Source organism: Setaria viridis, chromosome 4, assembly GCF_005286985.2.
Source record: "Setaria viridis chromosome 4, Setaria_viridis_v4.0, whole genome shotgun sequence".
Lineage (NCBI taxonomy): Eukaryota > Viridiplantae > Streptophyta > Magnoliopsida > Poales > Poaceae > Setaria > Setaria viridis.
The window spans coordinates 17,650,373-17,664,328 of NC_048266.2; the positions used below are offsets into that span (position 1 = coordinate 17,650,373).

At 46.1% G+C, this 13,956-nt stretch overlaps 2 protein-coding genes across 5 annotated transcripts; one reads left to right on the plus strand and one right to left on the minus strand.

Moving 5' to 3' along the window:
* Positions 1–1,143: 1,143 nt before the first annotated feature.
* Positions 1,144–5,744, plus strand: LOC117852123 (G-type lectin S-receptor-like serine/threonine-protein kinase SD2-5). 4 transcript variants are annotated; one of them, XM_034734090.2, is made up of 4 exons: positions 1,144–1,327; positions 2,250–2,296; positions 2,385–2,475; positions 3,072–5,744. In XM_034734090.2, the coding sequence occupies exon 4, from the start codon at positions 3,135–3,137 to the stop codon at positions 5,604–5,606; it is 2,472 nt and encodes an 823-aa protein (XP_034589981.1). In that variant the 5' UTR covers positions 1,144–1,327; positions 2,250–2,296; positions 2,385–2,475; positions 3,072–3,134; the 3' UTR covers positions 5,607–5,744. The 4 variants fall into 4 exon arrangements, with proteins under 4 accessions (XP_034589981.1, XP_034589979.1, XP_034589980.1 ...); XM_034734088.2 differs by lacking the exon at positions 2,250–2,296 and having other exon boundaries at positions 2,381–2,475; XM_034734089.2 differs by lacking the exon at positions 2,250–2,296.
* Positions 5,745–6,228: 484 nt separating this feature from the next.
* LOC117852124 (paired amphipathic helix protein Sin3-like 3) lies at positions 6,229–9,786 on the minus strand. Its single transcript, XM_034734092.2, has 4 exons — positions 9,490–9,786; positions 8,499–8,622; positions 6,752–6,832; positions 6,229–6,655 (listed from the first exon to the last, which is right to left on the minus strand). Exons 2-4 carry the CDS (start codon positions 8,556–8,558, stop codon positions 6,470–6,472), a joined length of 327 nt encoding a protein of 108 aa, XP_034589983.1. The 5' UTR covers positions 8,559–8,622; positions 9,490–9,786; the 3' UTR covers positions 6,229–6,469.
* Between the last annotated feature and the right edge of the window lie 4,170 nt (positions 9,787–13,956).

Genomic DNA, 13,956 nt, shown 5'->3' on the forward strand with positions numbered 1-13,956 from the left:
GCCCGTGGGAGGAGATGGCAGTGGAGAGAGAGAGTATATTGATTTTTTTTATCTGTATGGCTGGTCTTTAGGCATATGGGTTCCCATAAGCTATGGACCACTATAAAGACTAATCCCACAATGGTGAGCCAGGTCATATAGGCCTATAAAGACCACTTTTGCTCTCCACTGTGGCTGCCCTAATGCTAAAGAGCACAGTACATGATCCATGGAGAAAAATCTGTTAAAATGGACAAATTTGGTCATTCCGGAGTTCGGATCGGAAGGAGAGAGTACACCATCACATGCCTTCCCTAGAACTTTTCCTGGAGAATTAAACTGCGATGAAATGTGGCGTGTCGTAAGGTTGATGCTGGATCACGTCAATTCCACTGCGCTCAAGGCTGAAATGAATGCATGGGCCGGGAATAGTAAAAAGGAGAGAAATGTCGTCCAACAAATCGCAGTAGAAAGATATTATTCGATTTGTCCGATTCATACATATGGTACCTTTATTTGTTAAGCAAGGGTCAAGGGACGCACGTACAACACTAATCACCAGGTACGCACTCCGAATTCACACTAATGAGCTAGCTTGTCTCTTACTACCACACATCTATAAATAAAATGCTGAAAGCACCCACGTTTATACGTGACCACCAGTGCCAACACATTTTCATGTATAACCACCACCGGACATGTAACAACCAGTCCACAAGATCCAATTATCTCCATATACAATATAAGCATGATCAGGGATTATGCAAAATAAAAAAATAGGCACAGAATCACACTGTGCAATAGTTGAGCTGTTACTAGCCCATGCACGTGGCCATACAGATGTATAAGAAGCAGTTAATTAGCAGATGCTTAGAAGATCCAGAGACTTAATGCGCAGAAGATACACTGATAATAATATAATCTAATGCTAGACTGATAGTCCAGTAAACTATTTCCTAGAGAATCACTGATAATCATGCACTAGACTTGGTGGGGCTGGGGCTATTGATTTTGCACCGATCCATCTGATCAGTTTCCCTAGGCCCAGGCTACGGATTAGATATATATATTATATGCTATAAACAAACGGCCATCGTCACCACTTGCGGTGCGCCCCATCCGTCTGCATCCACCGCTCGTTAATGCCGCCCCCGCCCCCGCCCCCCGCCCGCCTGCTGCTTCCCACCACCAACCAACTACTCGCCCCGCCCGCCTCCGCCGCCTCGCTCCATCACGCCATCGCCTTCCCCTCCTCCTCTCCACCGCTCGCTTTCTCCAACCGGTTGCAGCAAATCTTTTTCCGCGGAGGCCGTCGCCTCGCCGCTTCCCGTCTCGTTCCGGCTCGGAGGTGACTGACCCCTCTGCTCCCCTCCCTTGCTCTGCTTCCTCACTTGCTTCTTCCTACCCCCTTGTGCAGTTGTGCTTGCCACCACTCAGTGCTTCCCCCTGTTCTTGCTTCTTGTTTGTATGTTTCTTTGTTTTCTTCTCTATCATGTTTCTTTCTGGTCTAGTAGCAATCAGCATGATTCGTTTTGTGTGGGTTTTCCCCCACTTTGGATGCGCAGAGGTATACTTTCTTGCTTATGAAGGGTCTACTTTCGAGTGAAATTGAGTGCGCTTTCTAGGCTATGGGGAGCAGACAGGGACAAGCCCCCAATTTCGTTGTGTTTCTCAAGAGGGTGACATGGATTTTGTAGCTGGGATTCCGAAAATTCAAAGTTCGATTTATCCCATTTCTGGAAGGTTTTGCGGGATCGAATTCTTGCAGTAATCGATGGCCGTGGCATCAGAAATTTGGGGAATTCCATGCAATGGATACACATACACGTAATTGCCTATGTCCATGTGACCTGAATTTGTTTTTTTTAAAAAAACTTTTTGGGTGGGAGAAGGGAGAATTCAACAGCGTACTTTACTTTAGGACTAATTCGTGGATTAGGGTACAAGAAAAGAAAAGAAAATGATGGGGGAAACAAGAAAGCAGTTTGGAACACCAAAAGTTCTCGAGAAGATCAATTGAGAGGAGATAAACCTTGGTCTTGGTGGAATGTTAGGTGTTGCTGCACATAATATGATATTATATAAACAAGACTTGTCCATTCGGCCGCTGCTAGGTAGTGCTCTAATAGTCGCAACAGTCTCGGTCAGTGGTCACCTGGGGAGATACTTTTGCTCTTCAGGTCGCGCTCGCTTTGAGGTTTAAGCCAAAAGGAACTGATGCCAATTATCTCTAGTCCATTGATTAGATGCTTTTTGGTGGGTATTTGCAGATGGGGCAGCCAATACCTTCACTCTGATTTTTCTATTTTTTAAAAAGGTTCCTATTTTTCCCTCATTTATGTTGTTAATTGTTGCACGTTACCAATTTGCCATTACTCATTCTTGGATCTGTTTTCGAAAGGTAGTTGTGTGTGACTCCACTGAACTGCCAAATGTTCATAAAGGAGGAGGTCGAGAAGCCAATAGGAAGCTTGATCAAGAACCTCCCCACTTAAGGTAGCATACTGAGCTCTCGTTCCAGCGTTTCATGTGGACAAATGCTCTGATGATGTGCCTTTTGTATTATCTTTTCAGATGTTTGATCAAAAGTCAAAAGTGTCTCGTTCTGAATGTCATCATGCTTACATCTTTTCTGAAAAGCAAGTTACAGTGCTTATGATTTGACTTGTTCGATACTGAACGTCTTGAAGAAAATGTAAATTAATAAATACCTTATGCTTGAACAAAATAATTGACTAGTTCCAGTGCTCCTACTGTCGAGCTGTAATCAGCCTGGGTCTATTGTGTCACTTAAACCTCCCAATAGCAATTGAATAGAAAATGTCCTGCATAAGCAAAGCAAAGCAATGCATATACCTTAGCGACACATCCTGATTACCACACACACACACAGGTATTGCGAGCAAGCTGTCTGAGTTCCCCTTACTACTTTGCATGATTGCTTCTGAATTTACATGCTAGGGAGATAACCCATCAAAATAAATGGCACACCATGTATCCTGCAATGCTGCATCATTCAGTCTACTAGTTTTAGACTCCGGCATTTCGGTTCCCAACTGAGATCCTAATTGTGCTCATTCTAAACACTTCAGATGACGGTGATGAGTGGAGGGTCATAGAAGGCTGCTAACTGGAAAAGCTTGTCTTTTGTACTCATGGAAGCTTGTGTCTATCGTCACGGCCATTCAAAATGCATCATTATGCTGCTGATACTTGTGATAGCCAACCTCTGGATTATGTGCAGCAGCAGTACCCAAAAGCAAGTTCTCCCTCCTGGTTTCAGTGGCTCGGAAATGGACTACATTGATAACAATGGAATTTTTCTTCTCTCCAATGGTTCTGTGTTTGGCTTTGGCTTTGTCACCAACAGCGTGTCAGACACCATGTCCTACCTCCTTGCAGTGGTCCACTTGGCCACCACTTCTATTGTCTGGTCTGCTAATGCTAACTCTCCAGTTTCCCATTCAGACAACTTTGTGTTTGACAAGGATGGCAATGCCTACCTGCAGTCTGGAGGCTCCACAATCTGGACCGCGAATATCTCCGGCAAGGGGGCCACCTCTATGCAGCTGCTGGACTCAGGCAATCTTATAGTGTTTGGCAAGGACAGCTCTTCTCCTCTCTGGCAGAGTTTCAGCCATCCAACGGACACACTTCTGTCTGGCCAGAGCTTCATTGAGGGGATGACTCTGGTGAGCCATTCCAATACACAGAACATGACCTATACGCTTCAGATCAAATCTGGGGACATGATGTTGTATGCGGGCTTACAGATGCCCCAACCATACTGGTCCGCTCTGAAGGATAACAGGATGATCGTCGACAAGAATGACAACAACATATACTCTGCAAACCTTAGTTCAAGTTCCTGGTCGTTTTATGATCAATCGGGGCTTCTTCAATCACAGCTTGTCATTGTGCAGCAAGGCGCTGCTAACACCACACTGGCTGCTGTCCTAGGTAATGATGGTCTGATTACCTTCTATATGCTCCAGAGTGTTAGTAGCAGGAGTACTCTCCCTACCACAGTTCCGCAGGACTCATGTGACATGCCTGCCCACTGCAAGCCGTATACCATTTGCAACAGTGGTACAGGGTGTCAGTGCCCTTCAGCACTCAGCTCATATGCAAACTGCAACCCTGGCATCAAATCACCGTGCAACTCAAAGGACAAGTTTCAGTTGGCTCAACTAGACAGTGGTGTTGGGTATGTCGGCACTAGCTTCACGTCGCCTGTACCTAAGACAAACCTCACAGGATGCAAGAATGCTTGCATGGGTAACTGCTCATGCATTGCTGTATTCTTTGACCAAATGTCAGGCAATTGCTTCCTTTTCGACCAGATAGGTAGCTTGCAACAGAAAGATGGAGGTAAGAGTAGTTTTGCTTCTTTCATCAAGGTATCAAGCAGTGATCGTGGCTCGGAGCAAGGTGGAACTGACAGTAGGCTAACCATCATTATTGTCGTCATTATAGTTGGAACTTTGGTTGTCATAGGGGTCCTTGTGTATGTTGGTTTCCACATTTATCGAAGGAGACATCATCCACCCTCGCAAGATGATGCTGGTTCATCAGAAGACGATGGTTTCCTGCAAACCATATCAGGAGCACCAACACGCTATACTTACAAGGAGCTCCAGGATGCAACAAACAACTTCTCAAACAAGCTAGGTCAGGGAGGGTTTGGATCTGTGTATCTTGGTACGCTGCCTGATGGCAGTCGCATCGCTGTAAAGAAGCTAGAGAGCATAGGCCAAGGGAAGAAAGAATTCCGCTCTGAGGTGACCATCATTGGCAGCATCCACCACATCCATCTTGTCAAACTTCGAGGCTTCTGTGTAGAGGGTGCACATAAGCTTCTTGCATACGAGTACATGTCAAAAGGGTCACTGGATAGATGGATTTTCCATAGTGATGAGGATTCCTCCCTGCTAGACTGGGACACAAGGTTTAACATTGCACTTGGAACAGCAAAGGGATTGGCATATCTCCATCAGGACTGTGAGTCGAAGATCATTCACTGTGACATCAAGCCGGAGAATGTTCTACTTGATGATAACTTCCTTGCGAAGGTGTCTGACTTTGGCCTTGCCAAGTTGATGACCAGGGAGCAGAGCCATGTTTTCACGACGCTCAGAGGCACGCGGGGCTACCTTGCACCTGAATGGATCACCAACTATGCCATCTCGGAGAAGAGTGATGTGTACAGCTACGGGATGGTCCTGCTTGAGATAATCAGTGGGAGGAAGAGCTATGATCCCGTGGAAAGCTCAGAGAAAGCTCACTTTCCCTCCTATGCCTACAAGAAGCTGGAAGAAGGCGATCTCCGTGATATCTTTGACGCCAAGCTAAAATACAATGACAAGGATGAGCGAGTTGAGGTGGCAATCAAGGTTGCCCTGTGGTGCGTTCAGGAGGACTTCTATCAGAGGCCATCCATGTCAAAGGTCGTACAGATGCTGGAAGGCGTCTGCGACGTGCCCCAGCCACCAATATCTTCGCAGATTGGATATCGGCTCTATGCAAACGCCTTCAAATCGAGCAGCGAAGAGGGAACGTCATCTGGGATGTCGGACAACAACAGTGATGCTCTGCTTTCTGCTGTGCGGCTCTCTGGGCCCAGATGATATGAATCATATGTACATTGCGTTCAATTTTTGGGGAAATGTCCAAGGTTAGGTGTTCATTTGTTCATAGTCATGTACATATATGTTGTAGATAGAACTCAATCGCAATTTTGCATCTATATACGAAAAGATTTCTCAGATTCCGTATCGAAGCTGTGAGCAGGAATATATACCAAGGTCTGCAAAACTTGCCGATTTTGATTATATATCAAACTATTGCAATGTTATCTGAAGCATCGCCAGGGAGACTGCCGAATCCAGTGCACCATAATCCCATACCGATAAGTGTCAGGAACCTGTAGTGCATTAAAACCGTGCTACCTAACAGAAATGTTCATCACCTTTTAAACCGGCTTCAGAAGATGATGATGACATTTTGTTTGCCGCGAGGACAACCTGATGGAATTCAGCCCAAACCACTAACGAACCATACATAAGAAGACCTCTTACAAAATTTCTCCTAACTCATCTGCCCTGTTCAAATTCGAGACTTCCAAAGAGTGGCCAAATTCGAGGTTGTGTGACCTTTTAAACCAAAGCATCAGGCAAGTTGGCACCAAAATGATGTCTGTCGGTGCCCTAGTTGTCCCAAATTTCTCACCTCTTATTTCACGTTGCTCTCTTAGGCCAAATCGTGTACAATTAAAGTTCATATTGAACAAGGACAGATGATCTCTGTTTAGGATTTGCTGCCAGTATGACGCATTTCATCTACATATTCTTGAACTTTGATAATACGGTAGATTATTTCCATGCATGAGCATACAAGGAGATCATACAGATATTGCAGGACAGCAATCCATTCACATATATATACAATTGGCCGCTAGTACCATGATGCAGCGTTTTCAGCTTGCAACAGGCTACTGGAGCAGGAAGCACTTCAATGGCTTCTCAAAGGCTAGGACAAGGCTCAGGAGCAGAAAGGGCATGAGGAATATGATCATCCAGATCGAACCGTGGGTATATATGCTGTTCGGACATGGGAGGGGCCTGAACTTTGACAGCTCCGCTAGCAGATCTTCATGATGCCGGAAGAGAAGTGAAAGCTGCATTTCAAAGGTGATGGGACAAAGTTACAATGAATCAGTATGCCACGGAATTGCTCTTTGACAGGAGTAAAAAGAGGATCACAGTCATGCTACCTCGCTGTAAGCTTCGAGAGGGATTTGATCGGTCCGGTTGAGCACATCAAGCAGTGATAGGTATAGCATATAGTCACGTGCCTGTACAAAGAAAGCTCCATAAAAAATTATTGCAATATTACTTGAAGCAGATCAATTATGACATAGAACTGCACTAAGTTCAAAGGATTGGTTTCATATATCAGAAGCCTTCTACCAAAAGGCTTGATAGCTCATAAACGGCATATATACACAATTTTCATGTAAAACTCATGATCTTGAGAAGGAAAAAGGTACACATATATAGTTGAGCTGCACAAAGAAAGAGCAATGGACTTTTGTTGCAAACTTTCCTCTCATTGCTTTCATCAAACCCAACATTAAAATATCTATTAGAATTTTTTGTGATTATTTTATTGGTAGGAAGCATCTGACACTGGTTCAACCTCAAGACACGAAAAATCACGAAGAATTCTTAAAGTAATTTTCTAAAATAGGGAGTAATGTAGAGGCACAATTTTTTCTAACACTAGGTGTGATGTCATATAGCACCCCCACAGAATGTAGGCTCAAAGCCCAACTTGTATGGGAAAACCAGATTTACCCAATTTAAATAGTTACGTGAATTGAAATAAGACAGAATTTTGTATGACAGTGAGGACAAACTTAATAGTTGGGTCATGGGTGTAGTAAAATGGATCTTTCCCCCTTAAGTATAGTTTTCCCCAAGCAATGGGACATAAGTCGTAATGTTTCATATATTTTACTGCATGCAAAATTCAATTATGGTAGATTTAACAGTTTCATATCGCACCATAAAGCACTAATATTCCATCCATATCACAATATATGGAATTGGATGCTATTCAAGACAAGTACTCCAAATACCTAGTATATTCAAGTAATAAATGAATACACTACAGCTCTCAAAGCTAGAAGGTACATCAGGAAATAGATAGTAACATGTGATATGTAAGGTATCAGGTCTATGAGCCTCACATGAACTAAAGAACTGAAGAACACCAATATATCACAAACATAAACTCTAATGAAGGAACACAATGCATAGGGTAAATATATTAATTCAACTGAAATATCTCCTTTTTCCCAAATCAAAAGGTAACCGCAAGTCAGTTGGTGCAAATAAGTCATTTTCTTATTTTTGTCCTGGGTAATCTACATGTCCGACCATCGTTGGCTATCAATATCCTTTTAACAGCATCCACTATTACCATTATTTTTATTACTATCACTATAACTACTATTTTTCTTTTTTAATCCACTTTACTGGTGGCTCTTGCTGGGTTTCATCTTAGTAGTCTCGCTCACCACAACTTGCTTGGGACTAAAAGGCTTTGTTGTTGATCTTGCACAGGCTGGGTTCAACCTTTGTACAGCAAGTATCTCTATTTGGTTCAGATCCAAAGCACTAAATGATTGCTGACAGCCTTTTATATCAAGAAAAGGAAGCATACTCTTATTCACTTAATTGCAGACAACTTGCTACCAAATGATTGAAAAGGACTATGCACTTTCTTGCCATGCACCCTAGATGATGAAACTACTATGACACTGCAGATATTTTTGTGACTGGGTAGACCATGGTACATGTACCTTCCCAGCACTCTTAAGGATAAATTGTTGTAATCCATGTAACCACTATAATAACAGCTAGGGCTCGCAAAATTGTAACATCAAAGAACGCTACCCATCAATAATGCAATGAATCTAAAAGCCAATTGAGAGTTCCTTTGAGCAAATTTTTCACCTTTACTTTCTTGACAAAGCTAAGAGATTCCTCAAATGTGACTGACTCCCACTTAGACATGGAGCCCAGAAAGGTAAAGGAAAGGCCCTCGATTCCCCTCAAAGAGGCATAATTTCCCAAGTTCCTGCAAGGAATAATTTGAAAAAGTGAATATGATATCACACTGCAAAAAAAAAAGTACAAAAGAAAATTTATGCGCGAAACTTGCAGGTCCACAAAAACACAAAGGCCATACATAGTTTGTTCAATTCAACATAAAGAAAACAATTGATTATCTTGAAAGAGCTTGTTAAAGAGATTCAAAGGTCTGCCATGGAAGCTGAGAAGATCATAACTCCTAATGGGGAAAAAAACCACCAGTGAACTACAATGAGGTGCCAATTTGACAAAATAAAAGAGCAACAAATTCTTAATTTATTCTAGCAAGAAATTTACCAGAAGCACACGAAATCAACCAAGAGAAGCACTTTTTGTACTGTGAGGATCAGGATAGTATAAGCACACAATTAAGAAAGAAAGCAAGGATGAAGAACATGGACCTTAAATCCAGCAAATCATTACAATAAAGGACACCCGAAACAGTGATCCCATCAAAAGGTCTTTATATTGCAGTGATATATATTAAGCCACAATCAAGAACAGTTGAAACCTAATTCCAAAATTTAGCAACACCCGAACCAGATAACGCGGTGGAGGCTAATTCCCCAAACTATGGCAACTAACAAACGAGTACGGTAGCACGGAGAATCATTTATGACAACACCACCACCACGATTCAGTCATGTAACTAAATCATACTGCAACGCAAGAATCCCCAATAAAGAGGGTACACTAGGCTCCATCAGTCTGAATCAGATAAACGCATCCGCAAAGGACAGGACTAGTAATCAACAAAGATTTTTTTTAAAAAAAAGAACGCAGAGCAATAAAGGGATCTCTATACGACGCCAAGAGTTCCCGAAACTGGGCAGAAGAGAGGGACCTTCCTCACCTGGAGCAGAGAGGCAGCGGAGGAGAGGTTGGGCGGCGAGAACGAGAAGCTTTCCTTCCCCGCCGACAAGCGAGCCCTCGATGAATGAATCTGTTGGGGAGACGGGGAGGATTGGATGGAGCGGGGATGGATGGAGACGGGGGAGGGGAGGAGGCCGTGCTGGCGGTGCGCGGCCGTGCGAGTGGGGTACTGGCTGGCTGGCTTGGAGGTGGACTCGAGCAGAGTGGCCGAGCCGGTGCGGAAATAGCGGAGACCCAGCGGATGCGGGAAGACGAGCGAGTGGCGGGGTGAGCGACTGGTGGCAGTCCTTTTTTTTCTTGACTGGTTTGTTGAGATGTACTCGTACACTCTAGCTCTCTGTCACAAGGATGGTGACAAGGAAGCCAGAGCAGGAGGCAGTGCGAACTGCCAGAGGTTATTTTATTTTTATATTTTTTTCATTTTTAAGAAATATATAGCCGGATGGAAAAATTGCAGAATTGATCTATCGCCGCCGGTCCAGGCGACGGAAGCCCGTTACCGCCGCCTCAGCCGGCGGTAAAGGCCCGACCCCGCCGGCTGCCCTTCCGCCACCTGAGCCGGCGGTAAGGACCCGTCGCCCTACTCCGCCACGGTACGGCGCGGTTAGAGTCGTTACCGCAGCCCAGGCTGCGGTAACGACCCCTACCGCCGCCTAGGCCGGCGGGGGTTCTCCTATTTAACCGCCCCGCAGCCAGGCCTCCAAGGCACCCACCTCTCCTCGTTGAGACGATTTTTGAGGGGAGAAACAGAGAGGGAGAGAAAGAAGGGAAGGAGGAAAGAAAGAGAGGAAAGAAGGGGAAGAAATCTCCTAGGATTCAGGTAAGTTTTTCAATATCGTAGTATAGTATATCTAAAAATACATTGTGCTTTTAGATGGTAAAAATCTAGCTTAGTATGTATAGTAGATTCGGTATTTATTTTGTAGTTTAGTATTTAGATCTACGGATATGTATGTGTTTTTAGATGTTAAAAATGTAGCTTCGTTAGTATAGTATTGCATTCGGTTTTTAGTTCATAGTTGTAACGCCCGCAGAAATCACTAGCTAAATTCACCCGTTAAAAATTGTCTTTAAAACCTTTTTACCGCTGAGCTCCCGGAAATCGGGAACCTCCCCGGCGATTTCGCCGTCCCGGTACCATGCCGACCCCCACCTATCTTTTTATCTGTGCCCGTGAATCTCGCCGCGTGCCGTTGTCAGACGCCGTGCGCGTGCCCCGACCGCGTGCCGCGAATGCCGCCGGTCTCTCCCTTTCCCTTTCTCTTTTCCCCCTTTTCCTCCTTTTCTTTTTCCTTCTTCTTTCTTCCTCTTTCTTCTTCCTCCCTTCTTCTCTCTCTTCCTCTTCCTCTTCCTGGCGCCCGAACCGCCGGCCCCAGCTCATTACTCCGGTGCCCCCCCATTCCCTGGCGCCATACCGGCGGCCGGCCCGGCCCGCCGCTCGCCTGGGACCCGCCGCCGGCCGGTCCCGCCGGACGTGCCGGCCTCCTCGGACGGCGTGCCGCCCGCCGGCCCCTACCCCCGGCTCCACCTCCGGTCCGGTCACGGCACCGGGGCCGTGCCGGCCACCGCCGGCCGGCCGCCCCTTCGAGCCGAGCCCCTACCGCCGCCGGCCCGTCCTGCTCGGACCCCCACCTTACCGCCGCCGCCGGCCCCAAGCGGCACGCCACCGCACTGTGCCGCCGGCGCCCCTTGGTCCGGACCCCCACCCGTCGCCGGGCTATAAAAGGGCCATTCCGCCGGGCTCCCATCGCCACACCCCACCGTCGCCCACGCACCGCCGCCCAAGCCGCCGCCCGTGCACCGCCGCCGCCCGAGCCGCCGCCGCCACCACCACCAAAATACCATCGCCGGCCGCCCCGTATTCCGTGCCGAAACTCCAAGGTAACAGGCCAAATGGGGCCTCCACCCCATCCTCCGCCGCCCCGGCCCTCGGCCGCCGCCGGCGCAGCCCCGCCGGCCGGCCGCCGCCAGCCACTTCCCTCCCTCTCTCTTCCTCTGGTTCCTGGAAGGAGAAGGAGCCAAAACTCTAAGAATTCCGATCTAACCCCCAAGTTTCCCCAAATTACACATAGGCCCCTCCACCTCCGAAAATAATTACAAACAGGTCCCTGATTTATTATAAATCAGCCCTAAACCTCCGTTTAAGCCCCTAATCCGTGTTTAACCCGTCATTTCATGCGCCAAACTCCCTCCAATCAATCCCAAATTTCACCACCTCATCCTCTGGGATACTTTCGCCGATCCATACCCAAATTTCCCTGAAATAATCTTCCTACCTATTTTTCGTTCGCGTTTCCTGTTCGGAGCTCACGGTTAAAAACCGTTTCCTCTTTTATTTATTTGTGTGTCTGTTTGTGTGTGCCGTAGATCGCGGATTGCCCGAGGAGGAGCCCGAGGAGGAGTTTGATCGCGAGCCCGAGCCTGAGGACCAGTACCGCGAGCCGGAACTCGCGGAAGGCTTTGAAGACGGCAAGTCCAATCTCACCCTTTGATGCATACTTAATACCTAGTTTTTCAAACACAACCTATTGGCCTGTTTTACAAAATGCATATTATTTTATCGCAAGACATGGTTGGATAGCCACCCCTTGATTGTTATGAACATTCCTTGTTGTCCTATGCTTATCTCTAAATATGACTCGCTCTGTTTAGATGATAGCCACTGCTAGAACGCTTAGGAATTTGTTACTCAAATGCAATTATTATTACAATGGTGTATTCGGAAAATAAATGTGTGTGTGTGTCCAAGTAAGAGAAATGGCTTTTGGGTTCGGGGAAAAAGGATGTGTAGACGGGATGGATGGGTGTTCCTCGTGTGGGATGCCATGTTGTTGTGCTCGTACCTTGGTGGTTGAGCGATGTCGGGAGATATCCATCCTGTCGTGATTAAGGACCGAGTTGATGTGTCATCTTGCCTAATTCCACTATCGTGCAACCACTCGACCGTTGTATGGGCAACAGCTTAGCATAAACCCCACTAGCTGGATGGTTAGTCCTCAGGAGTGCTGGTGAGCAACGGGAACCCATGGAAAAGGAGTAAGATCTTGGTGACTTAGGTCCCGGTTACGGTCTCATGGACGAGCCGTGAACCCCTTGGGTGTTTCCGCGAGGGCTAGTCAGCCTTAGCTAAGGTGGGTAATGGCTTTGTTAGGATCCGTACCGTCACTAAGGTGATCGTGCTACGGTACCCTACTTGTGGGAAAAGTGTACACCCTCTGCAGAGTTAAAACCTATCCGGGTAGCCGTGTCCACGGCATTGGACGAGTTACGGCTTGGTCACATAACTAGTGTTTGGGCAAGAATGTCATGTGTGTGTGTGTGTGGGTGTGGAATTTCAGAAGAGTCCGGCAGTTGTGCCGTGCGCTATGACGGACGGGGAGTCCGATAGTGATAAAAGCTTGGATCCTTTGTGTAGGATCAACCCCACTCAATGTCCTGGGTATTAGAGGAAAGCTTTACAAAAAACCCTTTCAAAACAACCCCCTGCATGTGTTAAAATTTAGCTTTTCCGCAAATGAACTCTAGCCTATCCTTGTTGTACTTGTGCATAAACTTGCTTGTATCCCCTCCGTGGATGGGGTTGGACTTGTTGAGTACGATAGTACTCACCCTTGCTTCATTGCTACAGAGGAAGACCCCGATTTCGTCGCAGAGGACCTCGAGTAGAGGTTGTGTTCGCACCCGACGCTGCCTGTGGTGTTGTCCTGCCCAAGATGCTGCTGCTGCCGTGTAGTCCCGAGTGCTGTCTTTTGGCAGTCGCTTGGTTAGCCGCCGTTATTTATTTACTGTTTATCGTTGCGTGGCTTTCACGCCCACTCCCTCGGGAGTTGTACGGTAACTGAATTATCTGTCGAATAAATGTGTTATCAGCCTCCTGGGACTGATATTTGTATCACATTTAGTCTCTACTTATGTGGGGACGCTTCAATAGTTTAGTATTTAAATCTAGAAGTATTTACTAGTATAGTTTCATGAATTTTTAATATTTTTATTATACAACTGTAGGATCCCAAGGTGTGGAAAAGCTGGTAAAGCAAGGTAATCTCAGTGCACGTTATTCAACCGTACGTTAATCGATAGTCGTATGATTTAATCTTAGTTGCTTCTTGTTCTTACAACAAAAGTGGTAAAGGTGGAGTGGTGTTCCGTTGACCAGAAATGCCTTCGACCGTTTGCCTCTGCCTAGTGGTGTTCCAGTGCCCATGTGCTTTTGCGGCGATCCTTGCAAGGTAGCAAGTCCAATGAAGAGGACACGTATAGGCAGAGGTATTGGATGTGTTCCAACTTTGCGTTTGAGCCTACACTTCGTCAGCGCCGCATTAATAAGATGGTGAGGAATTGATGTTGTGCAACAACTATTTTGTGCCATATGACATCTTGCATGCTTTTTTTGTTATGTAATAAATACATTTTCTGCAGACTCCTCCACCGCTCTGTGATTTTGAGC